Below are 21,555 nucleotides of genomic sequence, written 5' to 3' on the forward strand. Positions count from 1 at the left end.
AAAAGAACATTCATTGTCCCATTTGGATTAATGTCAAACAAGTTAGAACCATTTTCATATTGTAGAAAGAAGATATGTGTTTGCACTTGCCTAGAATTTCAAGGTGAAAAGAATTAAATGGTGCTCACAACAAATATGGATAGTAGTTAGGGTTTGTGCGGCTAGACATCCCATGTGGGCCGTTGTTGCAATTCAAAATGCTCTCTTTTGGCTCAACATTGAACATGCTTGACATGCCCTCCAAGTAGTTGAGGCCACACATAAATGTGTTAGAACTTAAAACTCTCATGCTTCATTATAGTAGTCATGACTATCTTGATTATAATGTGTTAGAACTTAAATTCTAATGTGTGAGATAAAAATTATATTGGTTTTTGCTTTTTAAGATACTCACTATTAGGGTAAACACATAGCTTAGAAGCTCAACTTTGGGCTTTTTATTAACTTGAATCTAGACAAGATCATGTCAAATTGGCAAACCAATAGATTGCAACTCTCTTGTTCATGTTTTATGTGTCCATGGCTCAAAAAGTTCCTTAGCATCTGAAGATCTCCTCACCAGTCAAAAGGTCAGGTCGATAAGTGTGCTCGTGGAGGCCCCCAAGATTTGATCAACTTCTAGTTTGCAAGTTGCTTGAGCATCACACCCACACTGCCACCTACAAGCCACCTACAAGCCAGCACATGATGGGCAAGAACCACACTTCAAGTTGCAAAAGCTGCTCAAGCACCACACTGCACTGCCACCTACAAGCCAACACATGATGGGGAAGAACCACACCTCAAGTTGAAGAAGCCATAATAATGAACCATCTCCAAGCTATTTTGTATTTATTACATTGTCCATATCAAAGGTTGTATTATAGCATTTGCTCGAACATGAATTTCTATCATCACTTTCACCAAGTGTCTCCACCTTCGCTTGCTATTGTAACACTAGGCCCTTCAACGCCTTGCCCTCCCCTTCTTCAGGCTACATAAAAGGTCACCTCACAATTGAAACGGTAAGAGAGAGAATATATATTACCGTTGCTTCTTGTAGGTGAGAGTGAAAAACACCTTGCCATTGCTTCCTACAAGTGAGAGAGAAACAATATCTCACTGTTGAAAGGGTCTCTCCATTGCCTCCTTTTTGTTTTTGCCTCCCTAAACTTGAATGAGTCCTCTTATGCAATCGATTAGGGCAACAACATCAAAGTAGTGAGGAGAGGAGTGCTTATGTAAGGAGAGGACAACAAATGAGGAGGTCAAGCAAGAATTGAAGTAGCAACATCTTGCTTACAGAACGGTAATCATGACTTTTGAAATTTTATTGTGGCATAGAGAGGGTGCATGATGGTGAAACATAAAGCACATATGAGAGAGAGAGAGAGAGAGAGAGAGAGAGAGAGAGAGAGAGAGAGAGAGAGAGAGAGAGAGAGAGAGAGAGAGAGAGAGAGAGAGAGAGAGAGAGGCATGTAGCATGCATTAAGTGGCCACACGTGTGAGAGAGAGTAGTGGGATCACAAGTTTGTGCTTTACTAGCATAACAAGTAGAATGCCCTCCATTGTGGGTTACAAAACAAGCATTGGTAGAGACATGGGAGGGGAATGCATTCTCCTATTGCCAAGTAGGGTTAGCTATTGGTTTGGGTTTTCTTTTGATTCTAGTACTTAATAGAATATAGTATGGTTTGTTTCAATGATTGCTTTGTGATCTTGAATTTTACTAGGGACATACAATTGTAAATCTTAGTATTACTTGAAATATGCAACATGAAAATGGGAGAAAGAGTAAAAAAGGGATTCTTTAATACACAAAGAGCACTTGAAAATAAAAAAGGAACACGCTCGAAGATCAACTTGTTATAAGGGTGAAGTGCTATAAACTTTTAAAAATAACGAGCCATATTAGTTAATAACTATTGACAAAATCCCGATTAATAAGGCACCTTAGAGTTTACAAAAGTTTAATGATAAAATAGCAAATATACCAGTAATATGATTGGCGTAAAACTAGGGAAAATAAACTAAATAAGGGGAATCAAAATGTGGATCATGTGCGTGGGGGGGGGGGGGGGGGGTTTTTGGACGGAGGCTTGGGCATGTGCGATGATGTTAAACAGTTAATCAGGCGCCAGCGGAGGGTGGGGCCAATAAAAGTGACGTCCGCGTCCACGTGGAAAGCAACGCAGCAAAGGGTCGCGTCTCGCCCGCCCCCAGAATCGAAGAATCCCGTGAGGAGCCGATCGCTCGCTTGCCACGTGGACCGCGAGCTAGCAAGTAATCGCTTAAATAACTTTAAATTAAATCTGCAGATTAATCAAAGTCAAAACCATAAATCGATTAACCGCCACCTCCAGTCAAATTGCAAAAAACCTCCACGCTTAACCCGATTAAAACCCTGTTTCAGGTCCGCCCCATATTGAGAGAGACAGAGAGAGAGAGAGAGAGAGAGACGGGGAGTCGTGTTTCCTTGTTTCTCTGCATCTTCCCCCCTTCTCACGGACGGTATCAACCGCGGGTTTTTCCGTCCATAGTCGCGACCTTGAAAGCTCCCTTAAGTCGAACCAGGGACGGGCATATTCTCCGTTTGTCTCCGTTATCTTGTGGTCTTGGATCGGCCATTTTCAAGGTACCAAGCTTGTGCAGGTTCCGGGTTCCTACGGCCTGCTTTGACCTTGCATCCGTGTCCTCTTGCAGAGCGTTAATGGCGGTTTGCCTCTCGCTCGTCTCAGCAAGCTAGTGCTCGCCGCTTGTCCGCTTATGTGGATTTTTTTCCTTTAAAACTCTCATTCGGGAATCGGAAGCTTCTGCACAAAGAATGTCATGATCATATGAGCCACGAGTTCGATTGTTTAAAGGCTATCTCCTTGCCGCTCCCTGACTTCTGCAGGCGTGGGTGCCAGATTGAAAGAGATTTGTGTGCTATTTGTGGAGTTGGCTGTGGAGCTGCAGAGTCATCACGGATTGAGAAGGGAGCATTCTTCCGCGTCTTCTCGAAGGCCTTCTTGCAGCATTTTTCCAACACGCTTTCATCAAGGCACAACCTTTTCTCAACAGGCTTTCATCAAGGCGAAATCGCTGAGCATGCCTTTACCTCCCTGATGCTGCAGCACCCCCACCTCTGGGCCGAGCCCTATGCATGCATACACTCGGCTGCCAACGGGTCAGCACAATCTCTCCTCCTCTTCCCCTCCAGCTTCACCTCGCCTTGCGTCACCTCGACTGCGGTATGGACGCACCAAGAGTGGCCGGATGCAGAATGTTGGCCCGGCTCTCCCACCTCGCACCTTTCTGCAGCGATTTGTGTGCCTTCTGCTGTCTGTGCTGCTAAGACGCCATGGAATTTTCCTGCTTGCTCCCCTCGTGTATATTTCAGGGATGCTTGTCTACATGGGGACAGTTTCATTTGATGCTCCTGCAGTTCCACACAGTGACCCACTGGGATCAGTGTATCGAAGTCCTGAGGTCTATAGGCGATTTTGGCCTGCCATGCAGAGGGCAAATAGTTCTTATGGGGTAAGACCTGTCTATAGCTTCACTCTCGTTTCCTATTTTCCCCACCAAGTTGCTTTCTTTTCTTTTGGCAAACATTTGAATTGATGTTCAACCGGGATATGGAGGGATTCAAATACTAAGGAGCCGTGCCTGTAAGTGGAAATCTTGCATTAATTATGCTGTAAAACTCTCATCAGCCACATGATATGGTAGACTTGGCTTACTTAGTTCGATGCATGATATAATTTTAGTTAAATTCCAAGAAAACTCTGGCAATCAGAGTTGTGTGCTTCGCAGAGGAGTAAGATGCCAGAGAAAACACTGTTTGTGATAGAGTCTGTTGGTAGATTGTGTTTTTGGCACTATGATAGTATCATGTCCATAGAAAAAACCAAACATCCGTTTTTCAAGCACATGAAGGTGGAGGACTCAGATTGCGTGCAACCACATACTGATGGCAAACATCCATGCATATTGCACAAGCATGAAAATTTGGATTTGTCGAACTCAGTAGAATGCTTTGACTGGTAGTGAAGATGCGTGTAGCAAAATGCTGTCTCATGGGCAGATTTGCTAAAGTCTTTTTGGTTAGGTAGACTCCATTATGGCTGTATGTGTTGCCCTATATTCAGGTTCATAGCATATCATTGGCTGTTTCTTACCTTTTTTTCAAAGGGTAAAACTGCAGTCAGCAACTACCATATCCCATCTCACATGGCAATGACAGGCTGCACACAGCCCAAAGTGTCAACAAGGGCACTGGATGAGAATGATGATGATGGCAGCATTGGAGACAGAGAAATAGGCTAGAGTTGGATTGTGCAACCCACAAGACAGAAAAGAGTGATCTGCCCCAACCATGCGGCTGGCTATAAAAAGCCACAATTGACCAAATCTGTCCAACTTGTCAATAGGGGCCAAAGTAGTGTGGTTGGCTAGTCTAAAACTGGCTGACCAGCCTGCCTTGGGAATGAAAATGCCGAGCAGCCATCAAATCGGGCCAATTTGGTGAAAATTGTGAATATGCAGCTGCCTGATCACTAACAAGGCTGGGTAACTAGCTGCATGTACAATGTGAATGCACCCGACACTCATTGAGAAGGCAATGCACACAAACTGAATGATAGGCTAGCAATATGGCTAAGAACAAATTCGGGCTCATTTAGAACATAGTGAGTGTTATCCTTGAGCTGTGGGACTCCCTCAATTGGAACCATCAGCTCACCTTGGCCCAATTGTGCTTTCAAATGACTCTTGTGGAACAACAAGTGAATTCAGATGTTTGGATGTAAGAAGCTTGTAGGATAAGCTACTTATCTTCTTGTAATCTAGAAAGAAACATAAAATTGTGAAGACAATTTATAATACTTGTTGATAGTTACTGAATTGAACTCCTTTGGGACTCTTAAGGTAAATCCACATACCCTCTTGAGACTCTGGAGGAGTACTATGTTAGTTAGCATAAAATGTGGCATGATTTTGGGCCATTTTAATGTTTTCCCTTGCAATTGTCAATATCTCCTGCATTTTGTGAAGGAAGTCGACCGTGGATTGCAATTTTACCCCCTTGAGCTCGACGACAATTGATGGTTTTGACTCATAACCGTATATAAGCATAAATAGGCTATATCCAATCACTGAACTCTTAGCACTGTTATAATCAAATTCAATTTGAGGAATGTGATACTCCTAATCATATTCCTCCATAGTTTGATGTGTCCTCTCGGTCTTTCCATCAGTCTTGTGATGTTTTGAGGATGACAGAGACAATGGAGTTTTCAATTTCTGAAAAATTGTCTACTGGAAATGGCTAATGAACTTAAAGGCTTGATCATTGACTATTTCATTGAGTAAACTATAAAGTTTATAAAGATGCTCAATAAAGAGACCAATCAAGTCATGGCTTTTAAGGGTTGTCTTTGTAGGGGTGAATCGAGCCATTTTCATCCATCAGTTGACCACAACCTAGATCGTGTCATGATCTTGATTTGTACGGGGTAATCCTACTACAAAATCCAAAGAATGCTACTCTATTTCTTATCAGAAATTTGTATTGAATGTAACATCTACACTTGTTTATGGCATTTAGCTTTATTAAGTTGACATTGCTAGCACTTATGCACATAATCCTCAACCAAAGTCTTCATGTGGGGCCAATAATAGTTGTGAGCAACTAAGGTCAAAGTTTGGTGTATGCTAGGGTGTCCCATGCTTAGCGCGTCATGATACTCTTAGAAATCTTGTTGTTGCAAATATCTTGATCAGTGGGCATGCACGCTTTGCCTTGTTTAAACAATAATATATTATGAATGGAATGCTTTCCCACCATCTTTCTCTTAGTAGTCAAACTTTGGATGCCCAAATTGTCAGAGTGCAGCGATGCGGAAGCGTGGGACCAAGACTGAGAGAGAGAGAACGCAGAGAGAAGAGAGAGAAAGAGACAGTGGAAGAAGAAGATTTGCTGTATAAAGTGTGGTGTATACAAAGATATGCAGATATGTAATGGGCGCAGTGCGCGGGACTGCGTGTCTCCACCTCAATGATGCAACCTACTGTTCACCTCGAAGTCCGCTGTAGTCTGCACGATCTCCAGCCTGAAATCTGCAAACAGAGATGTAATCTGCACGAATCTCCAGCTTGAAACTTGCGATCAGAAGTAAGAAAGAGTGTGCTGGACATCGGCTATAAATAGCCAGAAGAAAGCGCCCAGAATATGCAGGTCTGCTGCATTAAATGCAGCCGACATGTACAGTACAGTCGGACTGCCACGTGGCAGTCTGACCAGTCCGACTGGTATGGCCAGGATCTGACAGACATCGCTAACACCCCCTCTCAGAGCCTGGACGGGGCAGAAGCCTGAGGGATCTGGCATGTCTCCGAAGTAGAGCCTGGGAAAGCGCCTTCGTAAACAAATCTGCAAGATTGTCCTCCGTCTTGTAGTACTCCACAGCTATGGTCTCATCCAGAAGCTTCTCTCTGATGAAGTGGTAGTGGATCTCTATGTGCTTCCTTCAGGCATGGAAAACAGGATTCCGTGCCAAGGCAATGCAGCTCTCATTGTCACATTGTAGCAAAGTAGGACGAGTCTGGGGGTAGCCAAGCTCCTCCAATAGTCTCCGAAGCCACACAGCCTCACATGTGGTGGAAGACGCGGCCCGATACTCTGCCTCAGTAGAACGAAAGGGCTACCGTGGGCTGCTTCTTGCTACTCCATGAGATAACACCTACACCCAAGGTAAAATAGTAACCTGTAGTAGACCGCCTGTGGTCCACATCACCAGCCCAATCGGAGTCGCTCCAACCTGCAAGTACAAGATCTGAACCATTTGTGCTTGCTGGATAATGAATCCCTAAATCAGATGTTCCCCTCAAATACCGAAGTATCCTCTGGGCAGCCTGCCAATGCACCGTCTGAGATTCACTCATGAACCTCGCCAAGAGACCAACAACAAAACAAAGATCAACACGAGTGTTGAGGAGCCAAATCAATGATCCAATCAATTGACGGTAGCGGGAAGCATCCGCCATGGGAGAATCTGAATGTGAAGTGGCCTTCCAGTTCAGATCCATAGAAGTAGAAATGGTCCGACAATCCTCCATCGCAAAAGAAACCAAGAGCTCCTGTACATATCTCTGCTGAGAGATGAAAATCCCCCTCTGAGACTGATAAATCTCATGGCCCAAGAAGAAGTGGAGGAGACCCAAGTCCGTCATCTCAAACGCCTGATGTAAAGCTGCCTTCGTCTCTTTGACCTTCTGTGCATGATCACTTGTGACAATCAAATCGTCAACATACAATACAAAAAGCACATAACCAGCCTCGGAAGTGTGTACATAGAGCTGCGGATCGGCCTTGGAACGCCGATATCCCAATTGTGACTGAAGCAACGAATCAATCTTCTCGTTCCATGCACGTGGAGCCTGCTTGAGGCCATACAAGGCCTTCTTTAACCTGTAGACTTTCCCATCTGAAGATCCAAAGCCAGGAGGGTGCTCGACATAGATATCCTCCTTCAAATCACCATTAAGGAAAGCCGACTTCACATCCAACTGGTAGACAGGCCATCTCCTATGGCCAGCCAAGGCAAGAACAGCTCGAATAGTTGCCATACGAGCAGTGGGGGCAAAAGTATCATGACAATCAATCCCTGGGCGCTGTGCAAAACCTTTAGCAACAAGGTGAGCCTTGTGCTTGCCCAAAGAACCACCCTTGTCGGATCGCAAGGTCTTCAATCGCCGGCCTGATGGGTTCTCCTCAAAGAGAAGCCAATCCTTGAAGTGGGAGAAAGCCTTTGACTTCAGCGCCAAGAAATAGGCCCAAGTCATCCTGCTATAGTCATCTACGATCAACATGAAGTATGAGCTTCCTCTCAAGGACTCGTTCCTAATAGGGCCACAAAGATCCGTAGATACAAGCTCCATCAAGGAAGAAGACCGCCGCGAAGCTTTGTTGGGAATCACATCCCTATGCCGCTTTCCATGAATGCAGGAGACGCATGGCTGTTGGCTTACCACTATGTCTGGCAACCCTCGAACAAGCTGTCTACGTGACGCCCTCCGAATATAATCATAGTTGAGGTGACCAAATCGAGCATGCCATAGCTCTGACTGTGTCTGAGAGGTAAGAAGAAGAGTAGGGAGGGCAGTAGAAGACGTCAATTTGTAGATGCCGTTCTCATATCCGGATGAGAGAACCTTCCTTGACCCATGACCAAGGACTCGCACCGAATCACTGTCAAACTCCACCAAAAGTCCAAGTGAACAAATCTTATGAACCGAAAGCAGATGATACCTTAACCTGGCACATGCAAGACCTCTGAGGTATGGGTATCACCACGTCCATCTGGAATAAGTTGCATCTCACCCCGTCCTACAATAGACACCGAAGAGCTATCTCCAATGAGAATTTGCCCACGCGAAGGTCACAACTGGGCAACACCAACTGATGAAGGAGTCATGTGCCGGGAGGCACCATTGTCAACGATCCACTCTCGAGCCTGGGGAGCCGTCATCGCAGAATCAGAAGCATTCGGTGTAGAGTCAATAATGACAACTAGATGAAGAAACACAGCTGATGAGGGTACAACCACCGCTCTAGAATCCTTCGTGTCCTTCTTGTTGGTGTCCTTCTTGTCTTTGTTAGGGCAATCCTTCCAATGGCCGGTCTTTCCACAAATATGGCATGTGGATTCTTTTTCCTTGTCCTTCTTTGACTTGTTGTCCTCCTTCTTCTTCTTTTGGTCCTTCCCCTTCTTTTGAGAGGCTTGACTTGTCAAGGCTTCCGACTTGGAAGCATGCTGTCCCTTCAGTTGTTCCTCTTGGTCCAAGACCATAGGAACCAACTCTTCCCACCGAAGAGTAGACTCACGCCCCGAAGCAATAAGGGCGGAGTAAAAAGCACCGAATCGTGGCGGCAACTGGGACAAGAGTGTGATTGCCATGTCTTCGGAGGAAATCGGCTTCCCCGCATTCTGAACCTGCATCTGAATCTGTCTAAGCTTGTTGATGTGCTCCCGCAACGAAGAAGACTTGTTCACGGACAAGGTCCGCATCTGCACCTCCAAAGAAACCCGCTTCATAAGGGTCATCCGGTTATACATCTGGTCAAGCTCTAGCCATATCTCCCGAGCCACCGTCAAGTGTTCGATATGGGCTATCACGGCTGTCGTACAAGACAAAAAGAAAAGAATGAATCCGGGCATTCAGTTTGTCCCAGTGAGACTGTGCCTTGGCCAACTCCGCACGAGCATCGGAAGAGAGTTTGGACTCATCTCTCATCGAGGGCCAGTCGATCTCTTGTACAAGCTCCGCCAAATCGTAAGACTCAAGGATGGCCAACATCATCACGCGCCAGATGCGGTAATTGTCGCCATCGAGCTTTTGATCTGCGGGAAGAGCCGGTAAGACAGGCACCTTCCGGTCCATGATAATCTGGAACTCCAAGTCAATCTCTGTAGACATCTTCACCTGTAGTGCCTTCATAAATGCAAAAGCAGCCCCCTCTGACTGTGAAAACGCAGCCTGCTAGGGCTCTTTCTTCCACGTCCCGTCCCTTCTTCACCTGCCGGAGGCGATGAAAAAGCAAAACCTGCACTTGAAAGCTGAAAACTCAGCCTTCCTCCTCTTTAAACAGCAGTAAACAACAGCAAATTCACCAACTGGACTCCTTTCCCGCGCGCCCACGCTCGCTTCAGCCTTGTTCGGATGTGCAGCCCTTCCGCTCACCCTCGAACGCTGGAAACACATCCTTGTGTCGCGATGGAATCTCCTCTTCAGGTAGGTTATTCACTCAGTCAGCCCTTCTTCATTGCTCTGATACCATGTCAGAGTGCAGCGATGCGGAAGCGTGGGACCAAGACTGAGAGAGAGAGAGAACGCACAGAGAGGAGAGAGAAAGAGACAGTGGAAGATGAAGATCTGCTGTATAAAGTGTGTTGTATACAAAGATATGTAGATATGTACACGGGCGCAGTGCGCGGGACTGCGTGTCCACCTCGACGATGCAACCTGCTGTTCACCTTGAAGTCTGTTGCAGTCTGTACGATCTCCAGCCTGAAATCTGCAAACAGAGATGTAATCTGCACGAATCTCCAGCCTAAAACATGCGATCAGAAGTAAGAAAGACTGTGTTGGATGTAAACCGGCCTGTTCACTGGAAAGGGCGGTAGTGTACAACCAAAATTACATAAATGCTTTCACCCAATTTACAGTCGTCCACTTTACCTGAACTTCAAGACATAGAATCAAGAAGAAAAACAGGAAGCTAAAATGCTCCTGTTGCCACACAGACACCCTGTTGGCCCCTAAGTTAGGCGCCCCTTGCGGTATTTCTTTATTTTTAAAAAGGAGAAAGTACAATGGGCTGTCTTTACCTATTCTGGGTGAAATTTGGCAGTATAACAGTACAATTACTGACCCAAAACAAGCAGACCAGGAGGGGAAACTCTGCCCAAGTCTGAAACTTCTGGTTGGAGTGCAGAATTGACCATTTCAGCCTGCTGTATTTACTAGTTCAGACCTGTTCTGACACCTGTTTACAACTCGTACTGTTCCCTGTACTGTTCAGCCCACTGTAATTACTGGTTCAGACATGTTCTGAAACCTGTTTTCAGTTCATACTGCTCCCTGCACTGTCCTGCATCATCTGGGCCAAGTGCCCCTTGATTCTAACATCATTTGGGCTCTGAAATAACCTCTGAACAGTCCAGAATCAGAACTGATTTAATGCTGTTTCAGACACTTGCTTGGTGAGGTTACCACCCTCACCTGTTCTTGCTTGTGGGCAGCAAACAACTGCTCCTGTTCCTGGAGAAAAGAGGCTCTTGTCTCATGCAAAAACAGCATATTCCACGCAGCTGTACCTGAATCAGAAGAAAGGCCCTTGATTTTGCAGCATACCATACTGTCAGAGAGAGAAAGAGAGAGAGTAGGAAGCAAGCTCAGCCTTTTGTGCATCATAGACAAGGTAGACCAGCTCTCAAGAGCTCTCCATCTGCAGCAATCCATCTCCCTTTCACAAAAATGAGCCCCCCATGCATTGAAACTCGTTTTTGTGCTGCCCTCTCTCTCTCTCTTTTGGGAATTTATGCCCAAATTGTGACACATGGCATACATGTAACAATTTTCATGTTTAAACCTTTCGGTCTAAAATTCTCCATCCTTGGTTCAAAATTTGACCTCGGCACAGACCAGAGGATTAATCCGCGTACAAAAACGAAGATAACGATGCGAACAGATTCTGGGGTCCAAAAATAGCAACTCCCTAAATTTTAGGAGTTGCTTCCATTGCATCCCCACTAGTCTTCTAACCATCTTTGCAGACTATGGCTACATCCAGATCTATAATGTAGCTCAACTGAAGTGAATTTCCACTTATGACCCCACATGGACTAATCTCTTGAAGATTTGTCCATCTTCACTTTGAACTAGTCTCTTTCAGGCTAGTTCTTCAACACACTTGTCCATATACACTTTCACAAGTCTCTTCCAGGCTTGTCAATCTACAGTGCCATCAGTCTCTTCCAGACTTATACTGGACCTTAACTGTCCAGTCTTGACTCACTAGACATTCCTGTCCGTTTCACAAACTGGCCATGCAACTCAGGCGTTTAGATTTCAAGAGGGATCCTTCCAAAAAGAAAAACCAAATAAAATATGTAATAAAGAAATCAACAAAAAGGTAATAGTTGTCGGAGTCTTGTGACACTGGACATTGGCTATAAATAGCCAGAAGGAAGTGCCCAGAATATGCAGGTCGGCTGCATTAAATGTAGCCGACAGGTACAGTACAGTCGGACTGTCACGTGGCAGTTCGACTGGTTAGTCCGACCAGTTCGACTAGTACGGCCAGGATCTGACAGACATCGCTAACACAAATTGCCAAAGCTCCTTGGGCTACTAGGTCCATCTTGGACTAATTACTAGATTTTTCCAAAGCAAGGATTGTTTTGGCAACACTCTTTGAGAGAAGGATAGAAATCAATCAAAGTTTCAAAGAAGGACAAAGCATTAACTTTAGGGATCTAACCAAGGTCATCAATAACCACATTAGTTGTGCCTTAAACCTTTTTTATAACGGATCACAATGTGAAACTCTTGTATAATCTTTGTCGGTCATCAACACTTCGGGTTACAATCTATGGGCTGTGAAGAAATGCTCTAAACACAAAAAACACAAAACCAATTGTACAATGAAGCACATACTAATAAATTCAGAACACAGTTAGAGCTAGGGTAACTCAAAGATAACACAATGAATAATGAAGTGAATGACTACTGAATATACAATGCTCATGCAACAAACATACTATGCAATGGATATTGAACCTCGAACTCTTGTATCTTTGGGATAAAGGTACAGGTTATGAGCTGGAGAGTGTGTTGTATTTCGAATGGATCCCGAAATGTAGCTAGGCAGCCTTCGCGTGTCGAATACCAACAAACACAGCCAGAGAGGTTGGATCTGATGTAGACAAGCAATGCAAGAGAGAGAAAAACAAAAAACACATTGCCTAAGGAGAGAGAAAATTGGTGATTTTGCAAAGCTAGTAAATGTAAGATAGCTATGTTGGGTGATAGGTGGAAATTCAAGGTGAGAGTGTAGGTGCTAATGGCAACTTTTGGAGAAGAGAGATTGATTGCAAGTGCAATGTTACATTAATGAATGTAACTTATTGGGAATAGCATGAGAGATGACTGTTCGGGGGCTTTGGGTGCCCGTACGAGGTTAGGGGAGCTTAGGAAGCAAGTGAGTTATAAATTAGTATAACTCACCAGGAATTGACGGCTGGCAAGAGAGATATGTTGGGTTTCTCTGGGATCTTCCTAAGCATGGCCAGGTGGCGAATTGTGAGTTCTCGTGCTTTCTTTCAGTGGGGGTGTCTGTACAAAGACAGTCCTGTAATACTTAGTCCTAGTCCCTAATACTGGTATCAGAGCATTTTGTGACTTGGAGAGCCATTCATGACCTGGAGACGAGCGAATTATTTGCGATTGGAGACGAGCGCCGTTGCTAAGGGCCACTCGCAATTTTAAGACGGGCGACGTGGCTGGTGTCTGGTGGTCCAAGCGATCCTGTAATTCGTCAGGGTCATTGCCCAAGTTCAAGGGACCCTATAATACACGTGGCCGGTGACGTCCACCCCTTTGGCCGTAAATTTTCTCCTCTTGGGGTTGCAGGCGACATAATACATTAAGGACCACATCCAGCGTGATAGGGCAGCCTAGCTTCCTGCTCGATAGAAAAGCTCGAAAACTCCACCTCATCTTCCACGGCCCGTTTATTGTCACGCTACTTGATAGAAATCAGGCGGATGAAATACAAGAAAGTGTCCCACCCTTTGTTTCCAAACTTCTTACAATTTCTTTCCAATTCCAATTCCAATGTATAGATGGAGGGGAAAGAGAGAGAGGGGGTAATGGAAGGCTGTAGTTCCGGGGACCACCCTACGGTGGATTCCCATAAAATTGAAATGCAAGAACCCTAGAAAGAATTTTTTGCTACACGAGAGCAATTTGATGATCTAAGTGCTCGCGTGCAAGCATAGGGGGTTCAAATGGAGTTGCTAACTCAAGGACTCATCGAAATAAAATCCCAATCAGCCTTATTACTAGAAAGGGATAAAGGTAAAGTAGTGACCTCAGATATTCCATCTTCATTGAAAGATGTAGATGTGACTATGCGAGACCCAAGGGAACCCCACCAAAAGTTGAGGGATAACCCAGTGTCAAAAGATACGAAACCCCCTCAGTTTCATGGGGAGGAAAAGATAGAAACAAAGACACTATCATTTATTTCCTCCAAAAATGGGAGGATTTACACAAATTAAAGAATACTCCACCACATCTCCAAGCGCTGGAAGCCAATTTAACCTTGGGGCCAAAAGCATATAAATGGTGGAGAACTTTAAAGGAGGCAAGTAAAATACTTGAAACTTGGGCTCAATATGAATCGGTCTTTCTGAAAGAATTCCTTTCTGAGAATGAAATGGAAAGAAATTGGGAAGATTGGGATTTTGTCAGACAAAAGGGAAGACCTTTGCTGACATATCTCGAGGAGTATCGTGAGATAATCCTCAAATTGGAAGGAATAGATGAATTTCAAAAGACAAGAGGATTCATAAGGGGACTAGATAAGGCTAGTAAAAAGAAAGTGAAAAGCAGTTCACCTAAGACGCTTGAAGAGGCAATTAAATTTGCATTAATCAATGAAGATAATACGCGTCCAGGTGCACTCACTAGTCTCATCGACACAGAGCCCAAGACTAAGGAATTTGAGACCTCAAAATTTGTAGGTAAATCCAAAAGGAAAATGCCATCCCTTAAGGGTAAGAAACAACCCTTTGAAAAGAAACAATATGTACGGTTGAAGCTAAGTCAAGATGACTTTGATAAGGCCAAAAAAGAAAGGCTGTGTTTCAATTGCCTATCTCCTAACCATGCTGCTTGGAATTACCCTCAAAGGAAAAAGGGGGAAGATAAAGGAAAGGATAAGGACAAGGGCAAGGGAAAAGAGAAACAAATCCATGTAGTGCAAACTCTGGAATTAAAAGGGCATGAAAAATATAAATCTTTAGAGGTCTTGGACAAGGATGTACAACACAGGTGTTGTATGTCAACTTCTAGGTGGCAACCTACCTTCAGGCCAGATGATTTAGTTAGAGTGTATGGATCGATAGGTGGGAAGAGGGTTAGAGTTATGATTGATGACTTTGCCACCCACAATTTCATAAGTTATGCACTAATCAAAAAGTTGAAACTTTTCCAACAAAAGAGTGAGCATCAATATGTTGTTTGTATGATGCGAGGTCAGGATAATAAAATATGGGATACAATGGTATCCAATTTGGAAATGGAGATCCAAGGATATAAAGATAAGCTTGATTTCCAAATTATGAATATGGAAAGGGCCGATATTGCTTTAGGGAGGGAGTGGCTATGGTGATCGGAACCATCCTTAAAGCATTGTTATCATCATAATACACTGGAATTTGAAAGGGATAGTAAGACTTTTGTGATCAAGGTGAACATGAAGTATCTGATAACCCTTTGATGTGTTCCCTTGAAGTACAGAAGTTGATGAAGAAGGAAGCTTGTGAGGTATACATGTTATGGTCCCTTCTTATATAGGATACTTTACTTCTTGTAATATAAAGCAGCAATTTTCTTATGTTTGTGAGTTGAATGTAAATAATGAATTAAGTGGTTTGTTAGATGAATTTAAAGATGTGTTTCCATCTGACTTACCTAGTGGCCTTCCACCAGATAGGGGTGATGTAAATCACCCAATTGACATAGATAGGGATACACGCCCTGTTTCTAAACCACCTTACAGGCTAAGTGAAATACAGCACCAAGAAGTTGAAAGACAAATCAAGGATTACCTTGATAAGGGGTTTACACAACCCACCAATTCACCTTGGGCTTCCCCAATTTTATTGGTGAAGAAAAAAGATGGTTCTATGCAACTTTGTGTTGATTATAGAGCACTTAATAACGGTGAAGAATAAATTTTCTATGCCCAGAATGTAAGATCTTTTTGATCAATTACAAGGGGCAAAATTCTTCTCAAAGATTGACTTAAGATCAGGCTATCACCAAGTAAGAATTAAGGCCCAGGATGTATAAGACAGTATTTTGTGGCATTATGATTTTTTGATGATACCTTTTGGCCTCACAAATGCACCAGCTACATTTATGAAGCTGATGAATAATGTGTTACGGCCCTATCTAGTATGCTTTGTAGTAGTCTTTTTGGATGATATCTTGATCTTTAGTAAGTCAAGAGAAGAACATTTGGAACACTTACGGTTAGTATTCCAATTGTTAAGAACCCATTCCCTTTATGCGAAGAAAACTAAATGTGAATTCTTCGCACAAGAGGTCAAATATTTGGGGCATATTATCTCGAAGGAGGGAATCAAGATGGATCCAGAAAAAGTAAGGGCAATTATTGAATGGCCATCTCCAAGGAACCTGAAAGAGCTGCAGATCTTCCTAGGTTTATCTGGATTTTATCATAGATTCATTCAAGATTATACCAAGATAGTTATTTCAATGACAAACCAACTTAAATGGAAAGGGAAGAGCTTTAATTGGGGAACATACCAAAATGAAAGTTTTGAAAAACTCAAGGTAGCTATTGCTATAGCTCCAGTACTATTAATTGTGGATCCCAATACACCATTTGTGGTTGAAGCTAATGCCAGTGATAGGGCAGTAGGCGCGGTCTTATTACAAGAGGGTTGACCGTTTGCTTTTGAAAGCAAGAAATTAGACCTTGCAAAACGGAATTATTCCGTTTATGAGAGGGAGTTGTATGCAATAGTATATGCAATGAAGAAATGGTGGCACTATCTGTATGGTGCCAAACTTTTGATCTTGTCGGATCATGAAAGCATTAAGTGGCTTAATGACCAACCAGATCTATAAGGGCGTAAAGCTAGATGAGCCGAACTCCTTCAAGAGTTCGACTATGAGATAAGGTATAGAAAAGGAAAGTATAATATAGTGGCTGATGCACTCAGCAGATTGCCCATCATAAATGAATTGAGTTTTACTCAATTCTCTTCCGATTTGCTTGAATCCTTAAAAGGGAAATACCAGGTTGATCCGGCATATTCCAACATATGGGAAGCAATTAAAAATGGGGATCCAAATGGAAGGGTGAGGATGTTCAACAAGGAAATGGAGCATCAAGAGTTGCTCAAACGGGATTCAAATGGAAGAATGTTACTATTGATAATGGTTATTTACTCTACAAGGGTAGGGTATGTGTCCCGAAAGATGAAGAAATAAGGCGTCAGATACTCTTTGAGTGTCATGATACCCCTAGTGTGGGACATCCAGGAGTTAATAAGACTTATAGTCTTATTAAAAGGCAATTCTATTGGCCTGGAATGAATAAGGACGTCTTTGACTATGTAGTCAAATGTAATAAGTGCCGGGTTAATAAAGCTAAAAGATTGAAAATGGGAGGACTTCTCCACCCATTATAGATTCCTTCGAGAAAATGGGAGAGTATCTCCATGGACTTTATTGTTGCATTACCCAGGACATAAAGGGGGCATGACTCTGTGTGGGTGATTGTGGATAGGTTAACCAAAATGGCTAGGTTTATTCCAACTTCAACTAATGTTAAAACACCAGAATTGGCTAGATTGTTCATAGAGAACATATACGGATTGTATGGCCTTCCGGCAAATATAGTTTCTGATCGGGATAGAAAATTTGATAGTCAATTTTGGTGTGCGGTATTTAGGAAGTTGGATACTAAACTTAGCATGAGTACGGCGGAGCATCCGCAAATTGATGGGCAAACTGAAAGGGTTAACCAAATCCTTGAAGATATGTTGAGAGCATATGTAAGTAAAAGGCAAACTAATTGGGAAGAGTATTTACTGATAGCAGAGTTTGCATATAATAATGCCAAACACTCTTCCACTGGATATAGTCCGTTTATGCTAATGCATGAGTATGTTGAGAGCATATGTAAGTAAAAGGCAAACTAATTGGGAAGAGTATTTACCGATAACAGAGTTTGCATATAATAGTGCCAAACACTCTTCCACTGGATATAGTCCATTAATGCTAATGTATAAGTTTCAGCCCAGAGCTCCTCATGCAGTAGGACTGCATAAGGAAAAGGTTCAAGCAGTAAAGGATTTTTTGGAGGATATGAATAGTATGTTAAAATTTGCTCAAGAAAATATTAATAAAGCTCAAGACCGAGCTAGAGCTTATGCAAATCCTCACCGAAGAGACATCTCCTTTGAAGAAGGGAAATTGGTCTATCTTAAAGTGCTTGGACAAACTAAAACTATGAAAACGGGACGATGTCCAAAGCTTTCACCTAGGTATCGTGGTCCTTTCACTATACTTAAGAGGGTGGGGGAACAGGCTTACAAGCTCCAACTACATGCTGGTAGTAAAACACATCTAGTTTTCCATGTAAGCAAGCTAAGAAAGAAGCTGGGTGATATGGATAATCTAGTCTTAAATGATAAGATTGAGGAGCTATTCAGTGACCAATCTATTCCGCATGAAGCAGAAAGAATTTTAAATGTTCGTAATAGACGAACAAGGCATACTATTTATCAAGAATGTTTGGTAAAATTGAGAGACTGTTCAGAAGAAAACTCAACATGGGAGCGAGTAAGCACTTTAAGAAAAAAGTTTCTCAATTTATAGTTGGACCTTTTAAGTATCATTTTCGAGGACGAAAGGAAATGTTACATTAATGAATGTAACTTATTGGGAATAGCACGAGAGATAACCGTCTGGGGGCTTTGGGCGCCTGTACGGGGTTAGGGGAGCTTAGGAAGCAAGTGAGTTATAAATTAGTATAACTCACCAGGAATTGATGGCTGGCAAGAGAGATACGTTGGGTTTCTCAAGCATCTTCTTAAGCGTGGTTGGGTGGTGAATTGTGAGTTCTTGTACTTCCTTCCAGAGGGGGGGGGGTGTCTGCACAAAGACAGTCCCGTAATACACAATCCCAATCCTGTAATATGCAAGTACGACGATGATGGCGTCTGGATGCAAATGATGGTGACTAGTCTTGGTAGCAGCAAACGTAAGTTCCTTGATAATGGTGATAGCTCCAAGAGATAGATGACAGGTACAAAGATTGAAATTAGGTGTTAGATGTCAGTAGACTGTGATGGAAAGCTCTGAACGCAATATCTCCGCGAATGGGGTGTGGGTAGCATAGATACAATCCTTGAAACCTGCAAAACGAGATTAAGAGAGAGTGATGGGATGCATGCCTATTTTTAGAAATTTCGGCCACCCAAATTAGGATTTTGCGTGTGGGATGGAGTAACTCTCTAGGATCGCGTCTCTTTTTAAAATAAGAAGGTTTCTTGAATAAGTGAAGAGGGTTATTGGCAAATATTAGAGCTCAGTTGGATGAGCATTAAGCTTAGTAGTGGCAACATTTGGAGTAGAAAATCAGCATGGATTTATCAGCCATATCTAGATAGTGTGAACAACCCCGAATTTGCGCTTGGTTGTGATAGGGGAAGTTCCGCACACTCCGTACCGTAAATATTAACTGTCCGCACGCGGTGTAAACCCTGTGCAAAGGTATTCCCTACTTCGCAAGTTATTAGTAACTTAAACCATACCATTCACGAGGTCTCCACGTCGATAGTTAAAAGCCGGGGTTGAAGACCGTATAACCGCAAGGGAACGACCGCTTGGGAAGGGCAATAGGATAAATTAAGGCAAATTTTTTTACTATTATCCCTTCCCCTAGCCGATGCATGGCTGGAGGAGAGGGAGTGTGGAGGGGGGATGGCCAAGTGAGGGACTGCATGAGGGGAGTCCTCCACGTGTGTGGAGGCCCTCTTCCCCACCCCCATGTCTATATAAACACCCCCATCAAGGGGGTGTGCTAGAGAGGGAGAGAGTGAAAGGAGCTGTGAAGGAGGAATTGAGAGAGAGAGAGAGGGCCGTGCTGGAGAGGGAGGGCCGTGCTGGTCGCCATGGGAGTCACCGCCATCGTGCAGGAGCCGCCGTGCTGCCGCCAGCTGCCGTAGCTGCCGCCCAGTCCGCCCTGTCCACCAGTCACGCTGCCGGGCCGTCCGCCTGTCGCAGGCCATCTCAGCCGCCGCCACGCTGTTCACGACCCCCACGTGGTCCTGAAGAAGCTGAAGCTTCTTAGAAGCTTCTTCTAAGGGGGGGGCCCTCCTTAACCCCCTTTTCCACGACATCTCCCCAAAGGTCCATTAATACCCCCTCCCCGGGACTTTGAAGAGGGGAAGGTGAAGCCGTAAGGACCCCCACTAGACCGTCGGGAAAGGCTTTCCGCAATAAGTCTTTAAAGCCCTTTTTCTGCAAGCGACATCCCGTAAAGAAATCTTCCGCCTACGAGGAAAGGCAAAGGTTGGACGGTTGCATGCCAAGGCAAGACACTCCGTAGACCACAAAGGCGAATCGGAAGTCGAATTTACGCCTACGATGGGCCCAAAAAGATCACAAGGTGCGACCGCGAGAGGCTCATCTTCGAATGTACAAGTGAACATTCCCCCGAGCCCTCAAGTCCAGGTTCCTTCGAGTTATTCTCGCATGATTAGGCGCGCTTAGCTCATAAAAGGAATTGCATTTTTACGCTTAATTTTAATGCATACGGAAATTGGAAAGAAATACATGTGATAAAGCATCTCTTGAAACATTAGGTAAGGTTGAATTATGTCATGAATTTGAACGAGTAGAAGGCTAGTAGCATGTAGTTTTGGTGCATTATCAAAGTAATGAGTCTAATCCTAGGCAAGGAAATGGGATTTATAAGTGCATTATCTTTCGTCCTAGACATGGTAGAAATAAGCGTGTGCCGCATGTTAGGCAACATCCTTCTCGTAATGATTTCATGAGGCAAGGTTAACCCCATAAGGTATTATCCGAAAAGGAATAATAGAGTACAAAGATGATCTTATGAACTTGCAAATAGCATGTAAGATGGAATAAGTTAACACTAGCTTTGGATGAGTTTCATTGACTACTTCGTAACTAGGAGAATGTTGTGTATTGCGTAATCGTCATGCGAAAAATAACATTCATTAAGAGCCGCATTTAGGAGTCAAAGCATAAGATGCCAAAGTGTAGACAACAAGGTTGTAGGTATGACTATTGATGTAAGACCTAGTAGTCCTAGGAAAAGTTAGTACCCAGATTATCGTGCACCAGAGAAGGATAAAGTTATCATGGACCATGTGTTGCGTAAAAACAATAAACCGCATGTTTACGCGAATTGGTGGAGTTATAATTATTGTCATCCGTTAGATTTAGTTTATTACCTTTAGAAGGATCATCCTTGTCGCAAGACAAGCATAATTGAATTGACTAAACCACAAGGATTCATATGGGCATGATTGAGTCGATATGATAAGTATCCCAAGTGTTAACTAGGGTTAGTGTAATAATAATTCGACCTAGCATTACACTGGTTGCCAAGACAAAACCCGCGAATCTAAAGATCTTACCCACGTTCATGAAATGTCGAATCAATTGGATTTTCATACATGAAATGATCTAAGGTTTTATCCTAAGGATCATTCGTTCAAAGTGATGAAACTCCGACGGAGTTGCTTATCTTTAGTACCATGGGCCAACATAACTAGGAATGGTTTGGAGGATACCCTAAAACCCTGTTACTCGGCTGGAGGTAAATTCCGTGACCGGAAAACGCTAAACAATGGGTGGAATGATCCCGTGAAATTAGATGCAATACACGTGCAAAAAGCTGTAACATTGTATAGACTTGAGATTTGTCCACAAGAGAGTTTTTGTCATCTCTCGAAATGAGGTTGGCAAGTTATTGAAGGAATTTAACTTACAAGAGGATGAGTAATCATCCTGTTACTCACTTTTCTTGGGGAATAATTGCCAAGGGAAAGGAAAGTTAGGTATTTGCAAAGGACCAGACAATAAACTAAAGCGACATGGTCGCTGGATCCTGCCACAACAAAACCTAATGTATTGGTAGGGTATGACCCTAACCCAAGAATGATAGGAATCTTGCCAAGTTGCAATTGATTCCGGATCGAATGCGGGTTGCATTCGGGGAAAAGGAGT

The 21,555-nt window shown here is 43.5% G+C and overlaps 1 protein-coding gene across 2 annotated transcripts in view; it reads left to right on the plus strand.

Moving 5' to 3' along the window:
* The first annotated feature begins 2,402 nt into the window (after positions 1–2,402).
* LOC148018225 (protein ESMERALDA 1-like) overlaps positions 2,403–21,555 on the plus strand; it is a 75,564-nt gene continuing 56,411 nt past the window's right edge. The window contains exons 1-2 of one of the 2 annotated variants that reach the window (XM_087661339.1): positions 2,403–2,614; positions 2,683–3,501. In XM_087661339.1, coding sequence (XP_087517465.1) covers positions 3,121–3,501 — 381 coding nt within the window. In that variant the 5' untranslated portion in view covers positions 2,403–2,614; positions 2,683–3,120. Of the gene's footprint in view, positions 3,502–21,555 lie in introns of both variants that reach the window. The other variant, XM_087661338.1, reaches the window with a different exon arrangement.

This window comes from Lygodium microphyllum, chromosome 21, assembly GCF_053477565.2.
Source record: "Lygodium microphyllum isolate KBCC chromosome 21, Lygodium_microphyllum_v1.1.10, whole genome shotgun sequence".
In the NCBI taxonomy this organism is placed as follows: Eukaryota; Viridiplantae; Streptophyta; class Polypodiopsida; order Schizaeales; family Lygodiaceae; genus Lygodium; species Lygodium microphyllum.